The following is a 25,077-nucleotide window of genomic DNA, read 5'->3' as shown; positions in this document are numbered from 1 at the left end:
ATTTCAGGTAAAAGCAATATTTTTAATAATATTAATATTAATATACAACTCAGAATTCTGAAAAATGTTCTAAAATTTTAAAATCTCAAATTAATAATTTGTTTTCCTGGGGCATTGGGAAATGTATGCTGTCTTTTTCACTGTGTTAAAGTAGTCCTATTTCTAATTCTCCAGTGAGATATTGGGGCGGTTAGATAAGATGATAATTTTATTTAATTGTTCTGTTTAGGGAGATTTGAGAGATGGCTCATTACTTTAGTTAGAAAGGCAGTTACAGTGAGAGGCCTCTTTCATTTTCATATCCATAGCTTCTCACAGAGCATGTCATATCAAGAGTGACTCACTAATCTTGCCCTAGAAAGACTTCTTTTTAGATGTACTCATACTACAAAGTAGGTAGCTTAAAGGAGTAGATAGCTTTTCCTTATGGCTCTTCACTTCTAATTTAATGATTAAATACTAAATAGAAATTAAAGATTACTGTGTAATTTGTAACCAGTTTAAAAATATTCTCCTTAGTTTAACCTAGATAGTTATTCTTTTTTATTTTTAGAAACAGGGTCTAGCTCTGTCGCTTAGGCTGGAGTGCAGTGGTGTTCTCATAGCTCACTGTAGCCTTTAACTCCTGGGCCTGGGCTTAAGTGATCCTCTCACCTCAGCCTCCCGAGTAGCAGGGACTGCAGGTGTGCACCACCAAGCCCAGCTTTTTTTTTTTTTTTTTTTTAATTTTTAGAGCCGGAATCTGACTGTTTTGCTCACGCTCGTCTTGAACTTTTGGGCTCAAGTGATCCTCTTGCCTCAGCCTGTAATCCCAAAGTGCTGGGATTATAGGCATGTCCCACTGCACCTGGCTAGGTAGTTATTCTTAAAGTAGTTTTTAGATATTAAGACCTTTAGGTTCCCACACTGCTCCCTCCAAGCATCAGGTTGTGTCAGGTCTAACACATTAAGAATTAGTTTTGTATTTGAATGTGAGCTCTTCCATTATTTAGCTGTGTGACTTTAGGCAGATTAATTTATCTGACATTCAAACTCCACATTTATAAGATGAAGATATTTTCTTCATAGTGTTGATAAAAGGAGTAAATAAGAGAAAGCCTGCAAGTGTGCAAGAGGTTGGTAATATTAATGAGTGTAGCCCCAGTACGTAAAAGAGGCAGAGAGCCTCTCTCTCATTTAGATAAGCAAAGTTTGCTTTAATAGGAGTGGGGTTGGAAAGAACTAATGGAGACCATCAATTCCACCTGTTCATTCTGTGTGAGAGAAAAAAAGCACTTTTTTTGATAGAGATTCAGAAGGAAGTGTCTTGAGTATACAGATTAGTTTATACCTTCTGGGAGTAAGAACTGAGTTTTAATTTTTTTCCCCCAGAAGTCTATTTGAGGAGTTTGAAAAAAGATAGATAAGACAGTAGATGAAAAGGTTGATTGGATTGGAGGAGGAAAGAGAGGACTTTGTTTTTTAAAAAAATATTGAGCTGATGGGGCCAATGAAGGATAATCTGGAACTACAGGAAATAGAAAATAACAACATCTTGTCTAGGACATGCAAAGGGAATGGGAAAGAATGGAGAGCAGGAATATTAAAAAAAGAAGCTAAAGAAGAGATAAAAATCTCCCAGAATCCTAACTATAGTTCATTCTTCTCTTTAAAATTTCCAAATAGGCCATTATTGTTTTAACAGTGCTCTACTAGAGCTGGATCAACAAAGGAATCTTCTCTGGACGTTAGCTATAAAAATCAAGGAGTTTATGAGGATGGCACTAAATAAGGAAGTAGCTATTAATAAATAGGAAAAGATCACAGGATGCTGGAACTGAAAGGGACTGTGAAGGTATTTTATTCAATGCTTACGTTTTGGTAGGAGAAAACTGCTGAGGTTAGGCGATTTACTTCTGAAGAATAAAGCTGACTATGGCCAGTTATTTTTCTGGTTCCTGTTCTTCAGAAGAAGAACAAGAAAGGTGGCCCTTAAGTCCAAGAGGAATAAAAGCAATTGTGGAGCACCAAGAAGCTGGAAAAGTATTGGGAAAGAAAAGGTAATATAATTTCTTAATTTCTTTTCTGGCCTGATCTGTGTTTGGATACTTAGATTTACTTTTTTAATAGCAGTAGTAATATCCTGGTAGTCATGTGGTTTTCTAACTTTTGAGACTGGACCGTGACTGAGCTAATGCAGCTCAGCATCTTTGGTACCAGTCATTAGAAACCAATTATTTAATTTGATTATATTGATTTTATTTAAAAATATTTAATTAATCTTTGTCCACATATTATTTTTGCTTTTATTTGGATTCATTTTGGTTATTATATTAGTGTTTGATGATCTGAGAATCTGCAATACTTGAAATAACAGAGTCTTAGGCCAGGTGCAGTGGCTCACGCCTGTAATCCCAGCACTTTGGGAGGCCAAGGTGGGCGAATCACTTGGGACCAGCCTGGCCAACATGATGAAACCCTGTCTCTACTAAAAACACAAAAATTCCCAAGCATGGTGGCACATGCCTGTAATCCCAGCTACTCGGGAGGTTGAGGCAAGAGAATCACTTGAACCCAGGAAGTGGAGGGTGCAGTGAGCCAGGATTGCTCCGCTGTACTCCAGCCTGGGTGATAGAGTGAGACTCCGTCTCAAAAAAATAACATGGTCTTAAAAGTTTCAACCTTTCTATTATTAGAAAGGCTTTAACCAAGAGAAAGTGAAATTCTGCTGACATTGAAGGTCATAGTTAACTCAGATGATTCACCTTCCTGTGATTTATCAAGTAACCTTAGTCCTTTGGTTCTTTAAAAACCTTCACCAGATAGGAACATGCTTATAAATCTGGACACCAAGACATAAATGATCCAGGGAAAGAGACTAGTCAATTCCTGCTGTATTTATAGGGGAAAATTTTTAAATATTATCAGAAAAATGAAGATATCCAAGAACTCATTACAATGAGTTATACTGTTGAAGGAGTTTCATATATGTAAACAGTTTTTGAAAATTATTACATTATCATTATGAAAATTTTAATATCCCAAGGCTGACACAAATATGATAGTGGTAGTCTTGCCTTTTTCATGCGTCTTGTGCTTGGGTTCATTGAGCTTCTTTGATCTGTATTTATTTTTCATCCAATTTTGAAAAACGTTAGCCATTATTCTTTGAATACTTTCCTTGTCTCTCCCTCTGTCTCCTTAGAGGTTTCCAAGTACACACGTTATTTTCGTTATTAAATTCTATAATAATTTTTTTTAGAAAAATTATATGTATTTATGGTATACCTTGTAATATTTTGATATATATTGTATAATGATTACCACCATCAAGTTAATTAACTTATCTGTCACCTCACATAGTTATTATTTTCATGGGGAGAACACATAAGATACATACTCTCTTAGCAAATTCAAACTATATAATAAATTATTATTAACTAGTTATCATGGTGTACATTAGATCTTCAGGAGTTATTAATCCTGCATAACTGAAACTTTGTTCCCTTTGACCAAAATCTCCCCATTTTCTTCACCGCTATCCCCTGGCAATCATCATTCTATTCTCTTTTTCTGAATTTGACTTTTTAAAATTCCACATATGGGTGAGATCATGCAGTATTTGTCTTTTTATGCCTGGCTTTTTCACTTAGCATAATGCCCTCTAGATTAATTCCTGTTCTCAAAAATGGCAGGATTTCCTTTTTTATGATTGAATAATATTCCATTATATATGTGTATACACACACACAGATTTTATTTACTATAATTTCTTTATCCATTCATCTGTTGAGGGTTGTTCCTACATCTTGCCTATTATGAATAATGCCTGTCCTAGTCCAAGTTCTGTTACTATAATAGAATTCCTGATATTGGGCATTTTATAAAGAAAGAGGTTTATTTAGCTTATAGTTCTGTAGGCTGGGAAGTTCAAGGTCATCACCCTGGCTTCCGGTGAGAACTATTGTGCTGTGTCATAACACAGGGAGAAAAATAAAGGGAAGTGGACATATGCAAAGAGAGAAAATCCAGGGACTTTATAGCAATCCACTTTTGTGGGAACTAATCCATTGCTACAAGAGCTATTCCAGTCTTGCCAGAGTGAGGACTCACTATTGTGAGAATGGCACCAAGCCACCCACGTAGGAGCAGCCCTCATGACCCAAACACCTTCCATTAGGCCCTACCTACCAATACCACCACATTGGGGATCAAATTTTATTCTATTCTATTCTATTCTATTCTATTCTATTCTATTCTATTCTATTCTATTCTATTTTTGAGACAGAGTCTCGTTCTGTTGCCTAGGCTGGAATGCAGTGGCGCCGTCTTGGCTCACTGCAGCCTCTGCCTCTTGGGTTCAAGTGATTCTCCTGCCTCAGCTTCCTGAGTAGCTGGGATTACAGGCGGCCTGCCACCATGGCCAGCTAATTTTTGTATTTTTAGTAGAGACAGGATTTCACTATCTTGGCCAGGCTCGGACTTCTGACGTTAAGTGATCTGCCCCCCTTGGCCTCCCAAAGTGCTGGGATTACAGGCATGAACCACTGTGCCTGGCCTGGGGATCAAAATTTAACATGAGTTTTGGTGGGGACAAACAAATAATATGCAAGCTGTAGCAATATTACAATGAACATGAGAGTACAGGTATCTTTTTATTACATTGGTTTTGTTTTCTTTGGCTATGTAACCAGAAGAGGGCTTGTTAGATCATATAACAGTTCTATTTTTAATTTTTTGAGGAACCTCGACATGTTTTGCATAATGGGTGTCCTAATTTACATTTCCACCAACAGTGTATGGTGCTCCTTTTCTTCACATCTTTGCCAACCTTATCTTTTGTCTTTTTTATAATAGCCATCTTAATAGGTGTGAGGTGATATGTCATTGTGGTTTTGATTTGTAGTTACCTGATGATTAGTGATACTGAGCACTTTTTCATATATCTTTTGGTCATTTGTGTATCTTCTTTGGAAAAATATCTGCTCAGGTCCTTTGCAGATTTTGAAAACTGAGCTATTTTTTTCTGTGTGCTGTTGAGTTGTGTTAGTTCCTTACATATTTGTATCAGTTCCCTTATTAGATATATAATTTGCAAATTTTTTCCCATTCTTTAGATTGCCTTTTTATTTGGTTATTTCCTTTGCTGTGTAGAAGCTTTTTAGTTTGGTGTAGTCTCACTTGTTTAGTTTTGCTTTTGTTGTCTGTGCTTTTGGTGTCATCTTCAAAAAATCATTGCCAACAGCAATGTCAAGGAACTTTTCCTTTATTTTTTCTTCTAGGAGTTTTATGGATTCAGGTCTTATATTTAAGTCTTTAGTTCTTTTTGAGTTGATTTTTGTGTATGGTCTAAGATAGGGATCCAGTTTCATTCTCTTACATGTGGATATCCAGTTTTACCAACACTGTTTATTGAAGAGACTATCTTTTCCCTATTGTGTATTCTTGGTGCCCTTGTCAAAGATGAGTTGATTGTATATGTGTGGGTTTATTTTTCTGTGCCCCCTCTATTCTTCCATTGGCCCATGTATCTGTTTTTATGCTAGTATTATATTATTTTGATTAATACACCTTTGGAAATACAGTTTGGAACAAGGAAGTATGATGCCTCTAGCTTTGTTCTTTTTAAAGATTGCTTTAGCTTTCAGGGTATTTTATGGCTCCATAAGAAGTTTAGGATTTTTTTTTCTATTTCAAAATTCTAATGTCAATTTTTATCATTGAAATTTTAATTAGGAATTTTGATAGAATTGCTTTCAATCTGTAGATTGTTTTGGGTGGTATGGATATTTTAATGATGATCATTCTTTCAATTCATGAACATAAGCATATTTTCCATTTATCTGTGCCTTCTTCAACTTCTTCATCAATATCTTATAGTTTTCGGTGCAAAGATCTTTCACTTCCTTGGTTAAATTTATTCCTATGTATTGTATTATTTTCTAGAATAGTTTGAAAAGGATTGATGTTAATTCTTCTATAAATGTTTTGTAGAATTCCCTAATGAGTCAAACAAAGGTCTGGGCTTTTTGATGGGAAGTGCTTGATTACTGATTCAGTCTCCCTACCTGTTTTAGTCTAGTCAGAATTTCTGTTTCTTCATGATTCAGTCTTGGTAGGTTGTATTTGTTTTTATTGCATAGCACCTTGTTCTTTGCAGACTCTCAGCTCTGTCTCCTCAATTCAGGGATTCCACTGGGTTCTGCCTCAGTTTCTCAATGTTATGGTGGTTTTAGAAACTTTTTTTTCATTCTCAATTCTTAGAGACAATTTAAGTAGCACCAAAGTTTACTGATTCAAACAATTTAGATATTATTCAATGGCAAAACATTTGAGCTTTGTACTTTATTAGAGGTATGTTATTCATAATTGGTTTATGACAACCGTGGACTCCATGGTTATTCATCTCTTTGAATTTCGTACTTGTAAAAGTTGGGATTCCAACAGGAAAGTAGAACTTACATCATGTAGTTCAATAGACAGGTTTTAATTTTGGGAAAATCTTCAACAGTTTTGGAAAAGCTAAAAGGAAACAGGAGAGGGAGAGAGAGTGCAAGAGTAAGAGCCTGCCAGCCTTCTTCCTATTCCTCAACCCTATCAGAAGGTAATTAGCAAGGGACAGCACAGATAAAGGGCTGGGTTTCTAACTGTGAGCAATCAAATGATCTGTACCCTATATCTTGAAGTGTCAGTCTTGGCACTTTATAGTTCTCTTCAAAAGAAGAAAAAAATAGTACTCATTTCTTCCATTCTTTAGTATTTTCCTGTCAAAGTTCTCATGTTATTATTACGTTTGACCCCGACGTGATTCGAACACGCAACCTTCTGATCTGGAGTCAGATGCGCTACCGTTGCGCCACGAGGTCTTTCATGTTATTATTAATCTATGGTTATTTCTCTTTTCTTAGACTTAATTTTAGCAACTTTATTTCCTTTTTTTCTGTAATTAAGTAAGCTCTTCTTTGTTTTATATTTTGTCCTAGAATTTGACTTTATATTATTTGAATATAGTGACTACAGGGTCTTGTTCATATTTTTCTGGGGTGTTTTCACTTGTCTTTTTGTTGTTGTGCTCTATTTTATTTCTGTTTCATACGTATTGCATATAGTGAAGTTTTGTCCCCTCTCTGATTTGATAATGTTTTCCTTTTTATAAGTGTTTATCCCATTTTCATATAATATTTAACAGATAGATTTAGTATCTTTTTTTTTTTTTTTTTCCAAGACAGGTTCTTGCTCTGTCACCCAGGCTGGAGTGTAGTGGCAAAGTCATAGCTCACTGTAACCTCAAAGTCCTGGGCTTAAGGGAATCTTCCAACCTCAGCCTCCTGAGTAGCTAGGACTACAGAAACAAGCCACCATATCCAGCTAATGTTTAAATTTAAAAACAAAGCTTTTCAAATTTTTGATTAAAAATCTGTTTTTGTAGAGACACTGTCTTGCTACATTGCCCAGGCTGCTCTCGAGCTCCTGGCCTCAAACAGTCCTCCCACCTCGGCCTCCCCAAACACTGGGATTACAGATATGAGCCACTGCTCCTGGCCTCATTTTTATTTTGTACTTATTTTCAATTATTACTTACTTTTTGTCCTTTTTTTTAAAAATGGATAGTGTTAACTTTCCTTAAAAAGCACTTTTGATAATTCAGGAGGTATAAATAGCCTGCTTATTTAAAAACCTTCACTTGGTTAACTTTAGAAACTTAAGAATTATAAACTCAAATTTATACTTCTTGATATACAAACTTAAGAACTAAAGCTATCTTCTGACTCTTCTATTTGAAAAGTTACTTACACTTCTTTCCGTCAGTCTCTCATTCTTTATTTTTGTTGGTATCCTGTGGAATTTTTGTCTAGTCTAGTAAAATTATTATCACTTTAATGTTTTGTAGCTCTTCTTTCAATAATGATGATATTTATATTCCGTTTTTCAAATTTTCAGTGTTTTTTTCTGATTGTATTATTGTTATTTGCCTATGATTAAACTTTTCTAAAATTAAAATTCAGGTATTTTTGCTTTTTAATATTTTTTGATCTGTCTATAACTTTCAGCATCAGTGACTTCCTACTGGTAAAATTCATTTGTAAGGAATACTATTAGCAATCAGGTTTCTGTATAATGAAGCAATTTTAAGGTCTTCAAGTGGCTGACAATATTTCGTTTATTAAGTTACAAAGAATTAGCTTGCAGCTGGGTGCAGTAGTTTACGCCTGTCATCTTAGCACTTTGGGAGACTGGCAGGATGATTGCTTGAGGCCAGGAGTTTGAGACCAGCCTGTGCAACATGGTGAGACTCTGTCTCTATTTTTTTAAAAAAAGAAAAAGAATTATCTTCCACAAATTATCCTAATAACAATTTATCTATGTCCTAATCATTGCTATGCTGTAACCAAAGAGCTATATCTGCAACATGCTATTCCAGTTTTACGGCAAATATAGAAATGTAGCTTTACTTTTGTTTGTTTCTTTGTTAAGCATCTATTAACATTTTACTCTCCTCTCTTTTGACAAATATCCCACCCACCCGGCTAATTCAAGGAATTAGATCATCCAAACATCTTTTTGTTTGTGACTTTCAACCATTCCTTTTAGGTCAGTGTTTCATTTGCATTACATGCTGCTCTGCTATTTCTGTTATTTTTTCAGTTGAAGATAGACCTGTTTATTTTTTCTTCACTATCACATTATAATATTACCTAATTCCATGTTAAAAAGATATTTATGGCTATGTATGGTGGCTCACACCCATAATCCTAGCACTTTGGGAGGCTGAGGTGGGAAGATCACTCAAACTCAGGAGTTCAAGACCAGCCTGAACAACATAGTGAGACTTTGTCTCTACTAAAAATCAAAATAATTAGCTGGACATAGTGGTGCATGCCTGTAGTCACAGCTCCTTGGAGAGCCGAAGTGGGAGAATCACTTGAGCCTGGGAGGTTGAGTCTGCAGTGAGCCATGATCGTGCCATTGCACTCCAGCCTGGGTGACAGGGTGAGACCCTGTCTCAAAAAAAAACTTTTTTAAGCCACTTGTATGGCATGTATTTAATCCATGGTTTTATTCTACATTCCTCCTTCCTTTTTTTCTTTCCTTTTTCCTACTTCTTCCCTCTTTCCCTCCCTCTTGTCTCAAACATTACAATAAATACTCAAAATATTAAACATGGTACCGCCTTCGTGGAGCTTCCATTTCAATTGAGGAGACATTATAAAAAACCAAACCACCAATTATACATATAGATAAGTAATTGTTTCAAATGCTGAGAAAGAGTAAGACAGAATAGCAAGGATTAGACTTATAGGATATTTAGCTGATTACTAAAGGAAGATATGGATCTTGCCAGGTGAAGGCGAGGAAGAGCTTCCAGGTAGAGGTAAAAACTTTCAGGAAGAGATTGGCGCTTGATATGTTCAGCAAACTGAAGAAAGAACAATATTTCTAGCATTTATTTAGCTTGGTAGAGAACAGCAAAACATGAAGTTGGAAGGATAGATTAGAGGACAGATAATGGGAGACATTTTAAGTCTTAGAAGGAGTTTGGGCTGGGTGTGATGGCTCATGCCTGCAATCCCAGAACTTTGGGAGGCCAAAGTGGATGGATCACTTGAGGCCAGGAATTCGAGACCAGCCTGGGCAAAATGACAAAACCACGTCTCTACTAAAAATACAAAAATTAGCTGGGCGTAGTGGCTCACACATGTAGTCTCAGCTACTTGGGAGGCTGAGGCACGAGAATCATTTGAACCCAGGTGGTGGAGGTTGTAGTGAGTGGAGATTGCGTCACTGCACTCCAGCCTAGGTGTTGGAGCAAGACTCCATCTCAACATAGAAGAAAGGAGTTTGGATTTTTCTTTAAATGAAAAGGAAAGCCAATGTAGTGCTTTAAGGGAGACAGTTATATTAATTTTTTAATTATTATTTTATTATTATTATTATTGCTACTTTAAAGAGAATGGATTGGAAAGGAGCATGAGAGTGTACCATTTGGGAAGTGTTGTCATATTCTAAGCCAGAGATAATCATAACCTTCAAAGCAGTGGCAGTGGAGATGGAGAGAAGAAGATGGATTTGTGATTGACTTTGGAGACAGAATCTGAAAGACTTGCTGATGGATTGTTCATGGAGAAGGGCATCCTCAGATTCAAAGGAGCTGAGACTTCTGCAGAAACACAGAGAATGTTTATTAGCAGCATTGGGGTGTTGGGAGTGAGATAGAGCCAGGCTTTTGTTAAAACTAGAAGATGAATGGAAAGTTCTGATAAGAGGTATGAAGAGTTTTCTAATTATAGAGCAAGAGTTCTTGACAATAAAGGATTCTATAGATAGTGGCTTGGGTTGGATTAGGAGATACTGAGGACAATATGGGGTTGACACAGTGGCAGTATATGCTTTGAGACCTTGGACTTCTGTAGTGACTACACTGAACAGGGCTTTTAGGCAGGTTGGGATGTACCCTTCTGGGAGAGGAGGGCAATCTGACCCAATTGTGTGGTTTTTTGGCTTCTAAGAAATCTCCCCTAGGCTGCAAGGACTGCTACGTAGAATTACAAAAAGTTATTGCTGCAAAGCACTTAAAGAATATTTATTTTTTGAAGATAGAGCAAGAAGACTGTCTCACTTTTTATTTTTTTTGTAGCATTAACCTTCTGCACATGCCATAGAATATTTCTCCAACACTGCGTAGTTTGAAGTGAAAATAGTAGATGAAAAAGGCAAAGCTACATATATTACAGCCATTTAGTTTAAGTTTTTAATCCATGTTTGTATAGTTTTATACTGTTTGCATCTTTGTTACATTTTAGATTTTAAAGTAAGGACTACATTAGTTTTAAATTGCTTTGTGGTGTTAAGAGCAAGTTAGTGATTATATTTTCATATTTAAAAGTAAATATGATGGGTTTATAGGCCACACATATGTTCCATGTTCATCATATCATTTCACAACTAAAAGTGAGTCCCCTCCCTAAATAACTGTTCTCAAAGGTTATTATTTTTTTAAAAACATACAATGCAGTGTATCAAAAACAAGATTGGCAGGTCAGATCCTGGCAACTTTGTATTATGACTAAGAATTTGCTTTCTTTAGGCTATAATTTTGCTTTAGATGCTTATGAAATTTTGATTTTTGTTTACATTGGAATATTAACAGAAAGAAAATAATTCTGTTCATTCACAGATCAAAAATAATAGAGTAGAAAATTATTCTTGTCAGTATCTGAAACCAAACTTGTTCATTTAAAAAATATCTTTTGGATCCACCCTATCATAAGTCTTCAATATTGTTTTTGAATAGAATATTGAATACCGTAGTGAAGAGGATTCCTCTGTTCCTTTTTTTTTTTTTTTTTTTTTAAAGTATATGTCGGCCGGGCGCAGTGGCTCATGCCTGTAATCCCAGCACTTTGGAAGGCTGAGGCGGGTGGATCACGAGGTCAGGAGATCGAGACCATCCTGGCTAACACGGTGAAACCCCATCTCTACTAAAAATACAAAAAATTAGCCGGGTGTGGTGGCGGGCGCCTGTAGTCCCAGCTATTCGGGAGGCTGAGGCAGGAGAATGGCGTGAGCCCGTGAGGCGGAGCTTGCAGCGAGCCGAGATCGCATCACTGCAATCCAGCCTGGGTGACAGAGCGAGACTCCGTATCAAAAAAAAAAAAAAAAAAAAAGTATATATATGTCAGGAAGTCTAACTAATAAATGATTTGTTTTTCTAGCGGTTTCCATATGCCCACTGATCCCAAACCTACAATTGTGTGCCTCTTGCTATTGAGGCAGTGTGTTGTGCCCTTTGGTGTATTGTGCTGGAAGAACTATTGAGATGTAAAGGTATTTGTTAGGAAAAGAATAGGGCTATAGATAGAAATCCATAGAATACCAGTATTCCTACAGGCAACAAAAGAACAGGTACCAAAGACTGAAAAGGAAATTTTAGAAAGGGAGGAAAACAAGCCAGGAATGTTGGAAATAGGAAGCTAAACGAGCCTCCACAAAAGACAGTTTCAGAATGAAGTTGAGTCAGCAGGATCAGATGCCACAGAGAGAGGCAGGTTAAGATGTAGATGGGACAATGTCTGTTGCATTTGACCATTAGGAACTGAAGACCATAGTGGGGCATTAGAGTCGTGTGGTAGAGCAATATTTCAGTGTGCTGGACAACAAATGAGAAGTGATCAAATGAAGACTGCAAGTGTGGACTCTTAAAGAGTCCCCTAATCATTTTCTTAGTTTTCTGTATTGTCTCTGATTATAGAATTTTGAAGCATGTGTAGCTGAAGTTGAAGACGTTAAATATGAACCATTCATAGATCTTTGGACAGTTGCCAGAAACCTATTTTTTATATTAATGTAATAATTTATGTAAAACTAAGTATTTGAAGTTGTGAACTCTTAAAGCACAGCTAAATGGAAACCTTTAATGCAAATGTTAATTTTGTTTCTTTTTTTTTTTTTTAAGTCTTGGCTACTTATGATTCAGCAGACAGAACAACTTAGTAGGATAATGAAGACACATGCAGAGGACTTGAACTCTGGACCTTTACACAGGCTCACCATGATGATTAAGGACAAGCAGCAGGTGAAGAAAAGTTACATAGGTGTTCATCAGCAGATAGAGGCAGAGATGATTAAGGTTCGTTTTTCCATATTGAAGTTCTTTCTTGAAATTGTTTTTCAAATTCACAGAAATATTTTACCTTATTTAGCTTTAAAAATTGTTTATTCATCATTTTCCAACAAGAAATAGGTTTATGTGGCCGGGTGCGGTGGCTCACGCTTGTAATCCCAGCACTTTGGGAGGCCGAGGCGGGCGGATCACGAGGTCAGGAGATCGAGACCACAGGGAAACCCCGTCTCTACTAAAAATACAAAAAATTAGCCGGGCGTGGTGGCAGGCGCCTGTAGTCGCAGCTACTCGGAGAGGCTGAGGCAGGAGAATGGCGTGAACCCGGGAGGCGGAGCTTGCAGTGAGCTGAGATCGCGCCACTGCACTCCAGCCTGGGCGATAGAGCGAGACTCCGTCTCAAAAAAAAAAAAAAAAAAAAAAATAGGTTTATGATCTCTAGTAAGTAATATCTTATTGAACATAAAACATTGATTATAGGATATACTATTACTGTATATACTCCTACAAAAGAAAAAAGAGGCTCCCAATTAAACTATGACACAAAGCTTTCTTATCACTTAGGATTTTTAGTTTTTATTTACTGAAATAGTTCTCTGAGTCTTTTAAAAATAAATTTGTCTTATCTAATACTTTGCATAAATAAAAAAGAAAATACAGGCAAAATTACTTTTGGTGTTCTTAAATTTACATATCCCTCATTTTCCCTACAGTGAGAGTCTGTCTCTTCTGAATGACTTTTTTCAAATTATTTTTGTTATAGAAATTTGTAAATGTATGAAAGAAGAGAGCATAGTAAAATGAACTTCCACCTACCCATCACCTGAATAGTCACTGTTTTTTCTATACTCTCACCCACTTTTTTTTTTTTTTTTACATTGGATCATTTTAAAGATATCATTTTATCCATAAATATTTTAGAATGTATAGCTAAAATAAGTGTTCTTGTTAAAAGTGTTAATTACAGGCTGGGCGCAGTACCTCACACCTGTAATCCCAGCACTTTGGGAGGCCAAGGCAGGCGGATCACGAGGTCTGGAGATCGAGACCATCCTGGCTAACAGGGTGAAACCCCGTCTCTATTAAAAATACAAAAAATTAGCTGGGCGTACTGGCGGGCGCCTGTAGTCCCAGTTACTCGGGAGGCTGAGGCAGGAGAATGGCGTGAACCTGGAAGGTGGAGGTTGCGGTGAGTGGAGATCTCACCACTGCACTCCAGCCTGGGCAACAGAGCGAGACTCCTTCTCAAAAAAAAAAAAATGTAACTACAATATCGTTAATTTGCCTAAAAATAATAATTCCTTCATGTTATCGAATATTGTTTGTTGAAATGGTTGTTGCTTAAATGTTTTTTTATAGTTGGTTGGTTTCAGTCAGGATCCAGATACCATCTATACCTCGCATTTCAATGATACTTTTAAAAAATATGTGGGTTCTCCTTCCTGCACAGTGTTTAATAAAATGCCATTTATTTATGGAAGAAACCAGGTAATTTGCTCTGTATAATTGAATTTCCTTCATTTTGGGTTTTTCTGTTAGCATCTTATGATGTGATTTCACATATTCCTTCATCTTTAATTTTTTCTGTAAATTGGAATTTACATCTAGAGACTTGATAAGATTCTGGCTGTGTATTTCGGGCAAGAATACATCATAGGTGGTGGTATACACTTCTTGCAGTTTTATATCAGGAGGTATACAATGTTGATTTGTCTTTTTATTATGTGAAACTTGACTAATTGGTTCCAGTGTTGTCAACCTGATCAATCTATTAAAAAAGTTTTGTGGCTGCGTGTGGTGGCTTATGCCTGTAATCCCAGCACTTTGGGAGGCCAAGGTGGGCGGATCGCCTGAGATCAGGAGTTCAAGATCAGCCTGGGCAACACGGTGAAACCCCGTCTCTACTAAAAATACAAAAATTAGCCAGGTGCGGTGGTGCATGTCTGTAACCCCAGCCACTTGAGAGGCTGAGGCATGAGAATTGCTTGAACACTGGAGGCAGAGGCTGCAGTGAGCCTAGATCATGTCACTGCCCTAACAGCCTGGTCAACAGAGTGAAATTCTGTCTCAAAAAAAAAAAAAAAAGTTTAGTATTTTACCAAATAGTTTTACAAAGTTAACCAGTGAGTTTTTTCTTGAATGGAGAATGATTTGAACTCATTTATATTTATATTGTAGTTATTTTTGTTTATTCACACAGTGTCATCGTCTGTGTCATCAAGAACATTGGTGATACAGAATTTCTTTAAAAGGGGTTTGAGATTATTTTCCAAGTTGCTGATAACCCCTTTTGCAAGGTTTTGATGCTTTCTCTTTCTTAATCTTCTCAAATGGCAAATTTGAAGATTTGTAGACAATATCTGGGACACGTATTTTTTCCTTAAATTGCATTTAAATGGCTTTTTGACTATAGTCAAGGACTTGCATTTGTTTCATTGTTCCATAGAAATAATAAATATTTTAATTGTTTGTTTAATTACACAAAATATTTCTGCACATACCAAGTTAATTTTTTTTAAAGTTTAGATAATGACAGTGTTATTCTTCATTTGCCCCCCGTCGCCTTTTTTTTTGAGTCAAGTTTCAGCCAGGTTGGAGTGCAGTGGTGTGATCTTGGCTCACTGCAACCTTTGCCTCCCAGATTCAAGCAATTCTTGTGCCTCATCCTCCCGAGTAGCTGGGATTATAGGCGTGCGCCACCACAGCCTGGCTCCTTTTTTGGTATTTTTAGTAGAGACAGGGTTGTGCTGTGTTGGCCAGGCTGGTCGTGAATTCTTGACCTCAAGTGATCTGCTTGTTTTAGCCTCCCAAAGTGCTGGTTACAGGCGTGAGCTACTGTGCCTGGCCTGATTTGCAATTCTTTTAAAAAAGTTTATTTGTTTTCACATACTATTGAATTTAGTACTGATTTTTAAAACATACTTGTAGTTTATTTTCTATAGTTGTATATTAAAGAACAACTCTGACCTGTAAGTAGTAAAATACACGTCAGTTAATACTTTGGAATTTAAGTTCTTGAGCAATTTAAATTTAAACATTTTAAAACATTTATGCAGTTTGTTTCTTTGACAGGTTACAAAAACAGAATTGGAGAAGTTAAAATGCAGCTATAGACAATTAATAAAAGAAATGAATTCTGCCAAAGAGAAATATAAAGAAGCTTTAGCTAAAGGTAAGGCAAATTTAAAAAATTGTTTGCTTAGGTGATTTTTATTCTTCTGTTTGAAAGTTACCTTTGTAAGTGGTGGGATGATTCCATTTAGAGCATTTCACGTATAAAAAACTCAAAATAAACCCACATTGGCCAATTGTCAAACTGTATAGTAAGTCTTACTAATTTTCCATTGCTTTAAGTGACTCAAAGTATTTTCGAATAGTTCATACTAAATGGAATTATGTAGCATGTGTAATAGAATTGAAGGGATGTTTAAAATTTTCTCTCTTGCATCATATTTACTTATTTAATTGCAGAGTGCTTAAGTAAGAAAAATAGGAGTATATTTATTTAGAAACTTTTAAATAAAGTTTAAAAGAAAGTTTTAAATAAAGTTTTAGATAAAGTTCTTTTTTACTTGTATTATTTAAAAGTCATTAAAACCACATCATTTTATAGTATTATATTCTCTTTATAGCTTAATTTTATGTGTCTATATTGCCCTAAAATTTTCATAAGAAGTCTTAAAAATAAATGGAAAGAGAAGCATATTATTTATGTTTCAAACAGGGATTTGTGGTTATAATTTCTTATTAACTACTTAGGTGATTTCGTATCTAAATTTTGAAATGTTAGATTTCAGTAAAGATTAAGCATAGTTTATGAACAGAAACTTCTTTGGCTGTTGCTATAATTGGGCAATATTTTCCTTATGTTTAAATGTGCCTAAACCGCTCATATTTATACATTTTTTCTTTATAAAAGTTGGAGAATTTTTCTTTTTGTTTTGTTAATTTTCTTTCCAGCTAAATAAAGCCTTTATTAGAATCTCTATTTTATTTTGGTTCTTAAATTTATCTTTCTCTACATTTTCTCTTTATCTTTTATTTGTTAAACAGTCTCGTTATTTTGTCATAGTAAATGAAGTAAACAGCTCCTCCTTTGGGCTGTATCTTGCACAATGAAAATATTGTTGTTATTCCCAGTACACTAGAAGTGATACTGATTTAAATGCAGTTCTTTCTCTTCTCCTTCTTTTCTCTCTCCTTTTCCCCTCTTCTTTATCTTCTTCCTTCCTCTCCCTTTGTCTCCCTGTTTCTCCCCCTTCTCTCTCTTCCTCCTCCCCATCTTACTCTCAACATTTACTTTGTGTCTTCTTCTCTCCAGTTTACTGGGGAAGTTGTATGCATATTCACAGTTTCCTTACTTATTTGTCATGTAACTCAGCCAAGACTTTGAGATTATGGTTTCTTTATTAATGTAGATATATCTTTTGAAATGCTTTTGTCTTTAAATTATCTAAATTATTTTAGTGAAGCAAAGAAAGAACTGACAATGGAAAGAGCACAGGCTTTGGAGTCAGATAATCCTGGATTAAAGTTCCAACACAACATACCAGAATCTCTGGGACACATTCAAAGCAGTGTGTAGAGGGAAATTTATAGCACTAAATGCCCACAAAAGAAAGCAGGAAGGATCCAAAATTGATGCCCTAACATCACAATTAAAAGAACTAGAAAAGCAAGAGCAAACACATTCAAAAGCTAGCAGAAGGCTAGAAATAACTAAAATCAGAGCAGAACTGAAGGAAATAGAGACACAAAAAACCCTTCAAAAAATTAATGAATCCAGGAGCTGGTTTTTGGAAAAGATCAACAAAATTGATAGACCGCTAGCAAGACTAATAAAGAAGAAAAGAGAGAAGAATCAAACAGATGCAATAAAAAATGAAAAAGGGGATATCACCACCGATCCCACAGAAATACAATCTACCATCAGAGAATACTACAAACACCTCTACGCAAATAAACTAGAAAATCTAGAAGAAACGGATAAATTCCTCGACAAATACACCCTCCCAAGACTAAACCAGGAAGAAGTTGAATCTCTGAGTAGACCAATAACAGGCTCTGAAATTGTGGCAATAATCAATAGCTTACCAACCAAAAAGAGTCCAGGACCTGATGGATTCACAGCCGAATTCTACCAGAGGTACAAGGAGGAGCTGGTACCATTCCTTCTGAAACTATTCCAGTCGATAGAAAAAGAGGGAATCCTCCCTAACACATTTTATGAGGCCGGCATCATCCTGATACCAAAGCCTGGCAGAGACATAACCAAAAAAAGAGAATTTCAGACCAATATCCTTGATGAACATTGATGCAAAGATCCTTAATAAAATACTGGCAAACCAAATCCAGCAGCACATCAAAAAGCTTATCCACCATGATCAAGTGGGCTTCATCCCTGGGATGCAAGGCTGCTTCAACATACGCAAATCAATAAATGTAATCCAGCATATAAACAGAACCAAAGATAAAAACCACATGATTATCTCGATAGATGCAGAAAAGGCCTTTGACGAAATTCAACAACCTTCATGCTAAAAACTCTCAATAAATTAGGTATTGATGGGATGTATCTCAAAATAATAAGAGCTATCTATGACAAACCCACAGCCAATATCATACTGAATGGGCAAAAACTGGAAGCATTCCCTTTGAAAACTGGCACAAGACAGGGATGCCCTCTCTTACCACTCCTATTCAACATAGTGCTGGAAGTTCTGGCCAGGGCAATCAGGCAGGAGAAGGAAATAAAGGGTATTCAATTAGGAAAAGAGGAAGTCAAATTGTCCCTGTTTGCAGATGACATGATTGTATATCTAGAAAACCCCATCGTCTCAGCCCAAAATCTCCTTAAGCTGATTAGCAACTTCAGCAAAGTCTCAGGATACAAAATCAATGTACAAAAATCACAAGCATTCTTGTACACCAATCACAGACAAAGAGAGAGCCAAATCATAAGTGAACTCCCATTCACAATTGCTTCAGAGAGAATAAAATACCTAGGAATCCAACTTACAAGGGATGTGAAGGACCTCTTCAAGGAGAACTACAAACCACTGCTCAATGAAATAAAAGAGGATACAAACAAATGGAAGAACATTCCATGCTCATGGGTTGGAAGAATCAATATCATGAAAATGGCCATAGTTCCCAAGGTAATTTATAGATTCAATGCCATCCCCATCAAGCTACCAATGACTTTCTTCACAGAATTGGAAAAAACTACTTTAAAGTTCATATGGAACCAAAAAAGAGCCTGCATCGCCAAGTCAATCCTAAGCCAAAAGAACAAGCTGGAGACATCACACTACCTGACTTCAAACTATACTACAAGGCTACAGTAACCAAAACAGCATGGTACTGGTACCACAACAGAGACATAGATCAATGGAACAGAACAGAGCCCTCAGAAATGATGCCACATATCTACAACTATCTGATCTTTGCCAAACCTGACAAAAACAAGAAATGGGGAAAGGATTCCCTATTTAATAAATGGTGCTGGGAAAACTGGCTAGCCATATGTAGAAAGCTGAAACTGGATCCCTTCCTGACACCTTATACAAAAATTAATTCAAGATGGGTTAAAGACTTACACGTTAGACCTAAAACCATAAAAATCCTAGAAGAAAACCTAGGCAATACCATTCGGGACATAGGCGTGGGCAAGGACTTCATGTCTAAAACACCAAAAGCAATGGCAACAAAAGCCAAAATTGACAAATGGGATCTAATTAAACTAAAGAGCTTCTGCACAGCAAAAGAAACTACCATCAGAGTGAACAGGCAACCTACAGAATGGGAGAAAATTTTTGCAACCTACTCATCTGACAAAGGGCTAATATCCAGAATCTACAATGAACTCAAACAAATTTACAGGAAAAAAACAAACAACCCCATCAAAAAGTGGGCAAAGGACATGAACAGACACTTCTCAAAAGAAGACATTTATGCAGCCAAAAAACACATGAAGAAATGCTCATCATCACTGGCCATCAGAGAAATGCAAATCAAAACCACAATGAGATACCATCTCACACCAGTTAGAATGGCCATCATTAAAAAGTCAGGAAACAACAGGTGCTGGAGAGGATATGGAGAAACAGGAACACTTTTACACTGTTGGTGGGACTGTAAACTAGTTCAACCATTGTGGAAGTCAGTGTGGCGATTCCTCAGGGATCTCGAACTAGAAATACCATTTGACCCAGCCATCCCATTACTGGGTATATACCCAAAGGACTATAAATCATGCTGCTATAAAGACACATGCACACGTATGTTTATTGCGGCACTATTCACAATAGCAAAGAGTTGGAACCAACCCAAATGTCCAGCAACGATAGACTGGATTAAGAAAATGTGGCACATATACACCATGGAATACTATGCAGCCATAAAAAATGATGAGTTCATGTCCTTTGTAGGGACATGGATGAAACTGGAAAACATCATTCTCAGTAAGCTATCGCAAGGACAAAAAACCAAACACCGCATGTTCTCACTCATAGGTGGGAATTGAACAATGAGAACTCATGGACACAGGAAGGGGAGCATCACACTCTGGGGACTGTTGTGGGGTGGGGGGAGTGGGGAGGGACAGCATTAGGAGATATACCTAATGCTAAATGACGAGTTAATGGGTGCAGCAAACCAACATGGCACATGGATACATATGTAATAAACCTGCACATTGTGCACATGTACCCTAAAACCTAAAGTATAAAAAAAAAAAAATTCCAACACTGTGTGATTATTTCATAGATTTTCAAACTTCCTACACCTAATTATTATTCCTTTGTTATTTTGGGAGTGCTTTAGATAACCAAGAAATATTTACTGGGCACTTGCTCTGTTTAAGTTACTGAGATTCAAAACAATATTTGCCAGGCTTTCAAGGAGCTTACAGTCTGGTTCACTAACTTGAGAACTCCAAGTCTCACTCTCTTGCAAAATTTAGCTTTTTCACAAGGGATCCCTTGCTAAATCATCAAGAATAGTTTAAAAATAACTTTATACATTAAACATTACTTCTTAGTCTGTCAAAATAGTTAATTTTATAAAGTTCATTGCTTCATGCCTGGCTAGCATTCTCAAGTTAATTAAATTACATTGCAAATATCCATATCTAACTTCACCCACAGCAACCATATTGTAATCCAGCTATGCTGTGTATTTCGCACTAGGTTTGTATCTGTTGTAGAATTATTAGTTAGAAAAAGAAATACATTAATTACTTTCAAGTCTTTGATATCTGTTTTTAGTGATATAGTTTATTAAAATCTAATTCTGATGTCAAAGTTTTAATTCTTGTACCTAATGCTTATGTTAGAAAAGATTATAGAAAATCATTATTCTTTACTCTTGATTCAGATGAAACACCATTTAGTATTGTATTAATAGTTGGAAGGCAACGAGAAAATCTGAAGATCATACTTGTAATAAATTGTAAGAAGTGAATTATTTGAATCGTTTTTTAAAAATTATACAAGCTTAGTTGTCTTTCTAAAGGTATCCATGATAGTATTTTTCTGTTTTCAAGAATTTGATTTCTCACATTAAATCCTATAGAATATATAGTCATTTTTAAAATAAGCACTTTTATATATCCACTTCACACATGAGAGATAGGCAAACTTTTCTTTTATAATCAAAACTGTGTTTATACTCATATTTAAATGACAAAGTATAAAATTTTATTTTTGAAAAATTTATGTTTCAAACTGCTTCTGTTTTTATGGAAATAGGAGTTGTTTTGTGGAGTTATTTACTCTTTACAAGGATGATGAGCTGTAATGGCAAATTTTTCCAACATATATAGGCTTTATGTCAGAACCTTAGTTCACCTGCATGGGCCAGATTAGGACACTTTTGGAATGGGCCCTAGAGACTGCGGGTGCTTATAATAGCTACTCAGATATTTGTCTGGCATCCAGAGTCATTACTTTGGACATTGGAAGTTCTTAGAAAAGTTATTTACAATCCCAGTCTAACATAGAGCATCCAATTGGAGAAGACAGGCCTTGGGGAAACAAGGCCTGGAAATAATTCCTATAGTAAGATAAATTCTATGTTTGATCAAGAAATGGGTTTGGACTCAAGGGTTCAGTTCCTATAACTGGGAGTTCAGCAGCAGTAGTAGTAGTAGTAAACCAGCAGGAAGGCTGAGTTAATGCTGAAACTACAAACCCCTGACCCCTGCTGTATAAATTAAACTGATATTTTAAATTTTGAATGTTAAAATTTATATACAAAGGAACACTCGTTTATGTTTAGTATAATGTAAAATGTAACATTCATTTGCAATATGAATTTAGCATCATTTTAATTTTCTAAAAATTAAATACACCTTAAAATAATACACCTTAAACATTCTAAAAATAATACACCTTAAACATTAAATGTGCATTGCTGTGTGGTACATTGAGGGAGCACATGTATATTGTATTTTTTCTTAAATTGACTTGGACTAATTTGAACATTAGTCGATTGATTATTACTTATAATGTATGCTGAGGACAACCAATATAATTTTAACCTATTGAGCTGAAGTTAATAACTTGTAGGTGTTTCTTTTTTTTTCCTTCATTCCCTTAACAAACATTTAGATACAAATACCCTTTGATACAAAGAAGTACAAAAGGTAGTAAAAGGATTCCCGCAATCACTGTTACCATCACTACTAAACACATACATATCCACAGCTGTTCATGGCCCGTGTCAGTGCCTCTTATAGACAGGAAATCACCTCTACTAGATTTAATAAAAATGCAAATGCCTCTAAATGTTCCTTCAGAATAAGTAAGAGGAGGTGACCAAGAAGAAGGAACCATGGGTGAAGGATTGTGGCTCCCACAAATCAGGTGAAGGAAATAGTTTGGGGTGAGCCAAAAATGAAAGGAATCTTAGGTGATTGTCAAATCAAAAGTTAAAAGGGACCAAGTTAGTCCAGGTAGGAAGAGAAGATTTGAGGAGTTAGGCTAGTCAAGTGCCTGTAGGCTGGTTAAGGAAGTCTGCTCTGAGTGAGAAGAAGGCAATGGAAAGTATCTGTAAATATCCAATGGGTTTTTAAAAAGAATAAGTAGAGCAGGAAGCAGAAAGTAGCCACAGAGAAATTCCTCCTACCCCAACCCCCATGCCATTTTCTTTTTTTTTTTTTTTTTTTTTTTGAGACGGAGTCTTGCTCTGCCTCCCAGGCTGGAGTGCAGTGGCGCGATCTCGGCTCACTGCAAGCTCCGCCTCCCAGGTTCACACCATTCTCCTGCCTCAGCCTCCCCAGTAGCTGGGACTACAGGCGCCCGCCACCACGCCCGGGTAATTTTTTGTATTTTTAGTAGAGATGGGGTTTCACTGTGTTAGCCAGGATGGTCTCGATCTCCTGACTTCGTGATCCGCCCGCCTCGGCCTCCCAAAGTGCTGGGATTACAGGCGTGAGCCACTGCTTCCGGCCATCCCATGCCATTTTCTAAAAGTAGTTAATCAGATTCTTTATCGGGACTGACTTTAATTTACACAGATTGAAAAAACATCTACTCGTCCAGCTCTAACAAGCATCTTCTCATTTTATTTTTTCCAACCTTTAAAAAAAAAATTGAAACAACCATAGAAATTAGAAGGATGGGACAGTGAATATGCATACTGGATTCAACAAGTATTAACCTTCTGCCACATTGGCAGAATCATTTGAATGTATGTTTCAGGCAACATATACTCTTGATCGGTAAATGCTTCAGCTTGCATCTGCTGAGAATAAAGACATTCTTCTAAAAAGCCATAATGCAATTATCATTTTTAATAAAATTAACAATAAATAATTCTCTATTATCATCTAATATCCAGTCCATTTTCTAGTCTCCCCAGAATGTCTCTTATACACGTTGGTGCAAAAGTAATTGCTATTTTCACCATTGAAAATAATGTCAAAAACCACAATTACTTTTGCACCAATCTAATAGTTTTTTTTTTTTCTCTCCATCATTTCCTTCGTTGTTGTTGCTTTGAACCAGGATCTGATCAAAGTAAACATACCACATTTGATTGTTGTGTCTGTAGACTCTTAATCTTTTCATATAGAACAGTCCTCCTACTTTTTACTCATGACTTGTTTTTCAGGAGTTCAGTTTTCTTGTAAAATTTCTCATATGCTAGATTGTCTGATTGCCTTCTCATGACTACTGTTTAACCTGTCCCTGATCTATCCCCTATATTTCCTGTAAATTTAAGGATAGTTCTAGAGGCTTGCTTAGATTCAGGTCAAACATTTTTGACAGGACTGCTTCATAGATGACAATGTATACTTTATATTGCATCCTACCGGGAGGCACATAAAGTTGGCTTGTCTTACTCTTAGTGCTCAGTCAAGTTTGATTACTTAAGTCAAGTAGTGACTGCCAGATCTCTCCATTGTGAAGGTACCTTTACCCCATGTAATTCACATATGTGAATAACCTATCCCCCAACAACCTTCTATCCAGTGGCTTGGGATCCATTGATCATCCTTGCCAGTAGCAATATTACGTTAACAGCCCATCGTTTGTAAAATGCCTAGCAGATGACTGGGAAGAGAAAGGAGGGTTGAGGGAAGAAACAGAGAACAGTGTAAAGAAGGAATAAAAAGCTGGAAATGGGAAAACAATTCCGAAAGCTTTGCTGATACCCTTCTCTTTTTACGTTTAACTCTTTCCAGTCATGAACTCTTTAAGGTAATGCTGGCTTGAAGCAGTGAGCGAAGAAAGCCTCTTGCTCAGGGCTGTCACTTTACTAAGTAGTGAACGCATTTGAGTTAGAAGTGTTTCTTGACATCAGCATAAAATAACAGGTACTTAAATGCAAAATACATAGATTTTACCTTCCTATTGCAGGTTAAATTCTGAATACCTTTAGTTGGTTAAAGATATGCTTAGGTTTAGCCATAAAACAGTTTTGTGAATCCATAAAGCTTGTATCTGCACTACATAGTGTAAAGGAAATAATATATTTTTTAAAACTTTTAAATTGTATATATTAGGAAATAAATAATACTCTGAGATTTATCACTTAGGAGACATCCAGAGGTTTGTTGGCGGTTCTGGCAAATATGGGGAATTCACGTACTATTTGCCATGATGTGCCTTAACAACTTCCTTTGACTATCATCAATGCTGTTGTTGTTCATGGGAAATAATTCTAATGTGGGCTTTGGTCTATTAATTAATTTTAAAAATCATGAATAGTGAAGGTTTTTGTCAGTAGTAACAAAGTAGTATTTAAGCTGCTGAACCTGCAGTCTGTTTTATACCATCAGGTGAGAGTGAGAGCCCAGTGGGAGGTCTTTCTTGACCAATGGTGTGCAAAATACTCAGCCTTCCTTTCTGTTTTTCCTATGTCTTATCAGTGAAGAAGTGATGGATGGTTGTGGGAATAAATTATGTTGTAAATACCTGGGATTTGTAAGGATTAGTATTTTAGTATGTATTTATATAGATGCTGTTTAGGTC

General features: G+C 36.2%; 1 protein-coding gene and 1 non-coding gene across 8 annotated transcripts in view; one reads left to right on the top strand and one right to left on the bottom strand.

Annotated features, from left to right (window-relative positions):
• FER (FER tyrosine kinase) overlaps window positions 1–25,077 on the top strand; it is a 461,875-nt gene that overhangs the window by 69,591 nt on the left and 367,207 nt on the right. For 5 of the 7 annotated variants that reach the window (XR_009214069.1, XR_009214070.1, XM_032156698.2 and 2 more), the window contains 2 exons: window positions 12,434–12,607; window positions 15,671–15,770. Coding sequence is in view for 5 of the 7 variants with exons in the window: in XM_032156698.2 (XP_032012589.1) it covers window positions 12,434–12,607; window positions 15,671–15,770 (274 nt within the window). In the remaining 2 variants the exon portion in view is untranslated. Of the gene's footprint in view, window positions 1–1,966; window positions 2,040–12,433; window positions 12,608–15,670; window positions 15,771–24,974; window positions 25,013–25,077 lie in introns of those variants that run through there. The other 2 variants (XM_058440647.1, XM_058440645.1) reach the window with 2 other exon arrangements.
• TRNAW-CCA (transfer RNA tryptophan (anticodon CCA)) lies at window positions 6,774–6,845 on the bottom strand. Its single transcript has one exon. It is a non-coding gene; the product is annotated as a tRNA-Trp (tRNA).

The sequence above is a fragment of the Hylobates moloch genome, unplaced genomic scaffold, assembly GCF_009828535.3.
Source record: "Hylobates moloch isolate HMO894 unplaced genomic scaffold, HMol_V3 SCAFFOLD_6, whole genome shotgun sequence".
Lineage (NCBI taxonomy): Eukaryota > Metazoa > Chordata > Mammalia > Primates > Hylobatidae > Hylobates > Hylobates moloch.
The sequence above is the reverse complement of the archived record's forward strand: the minus strand, read 5'-3'. Positions and strand labels throughout refer to the sequence as shown.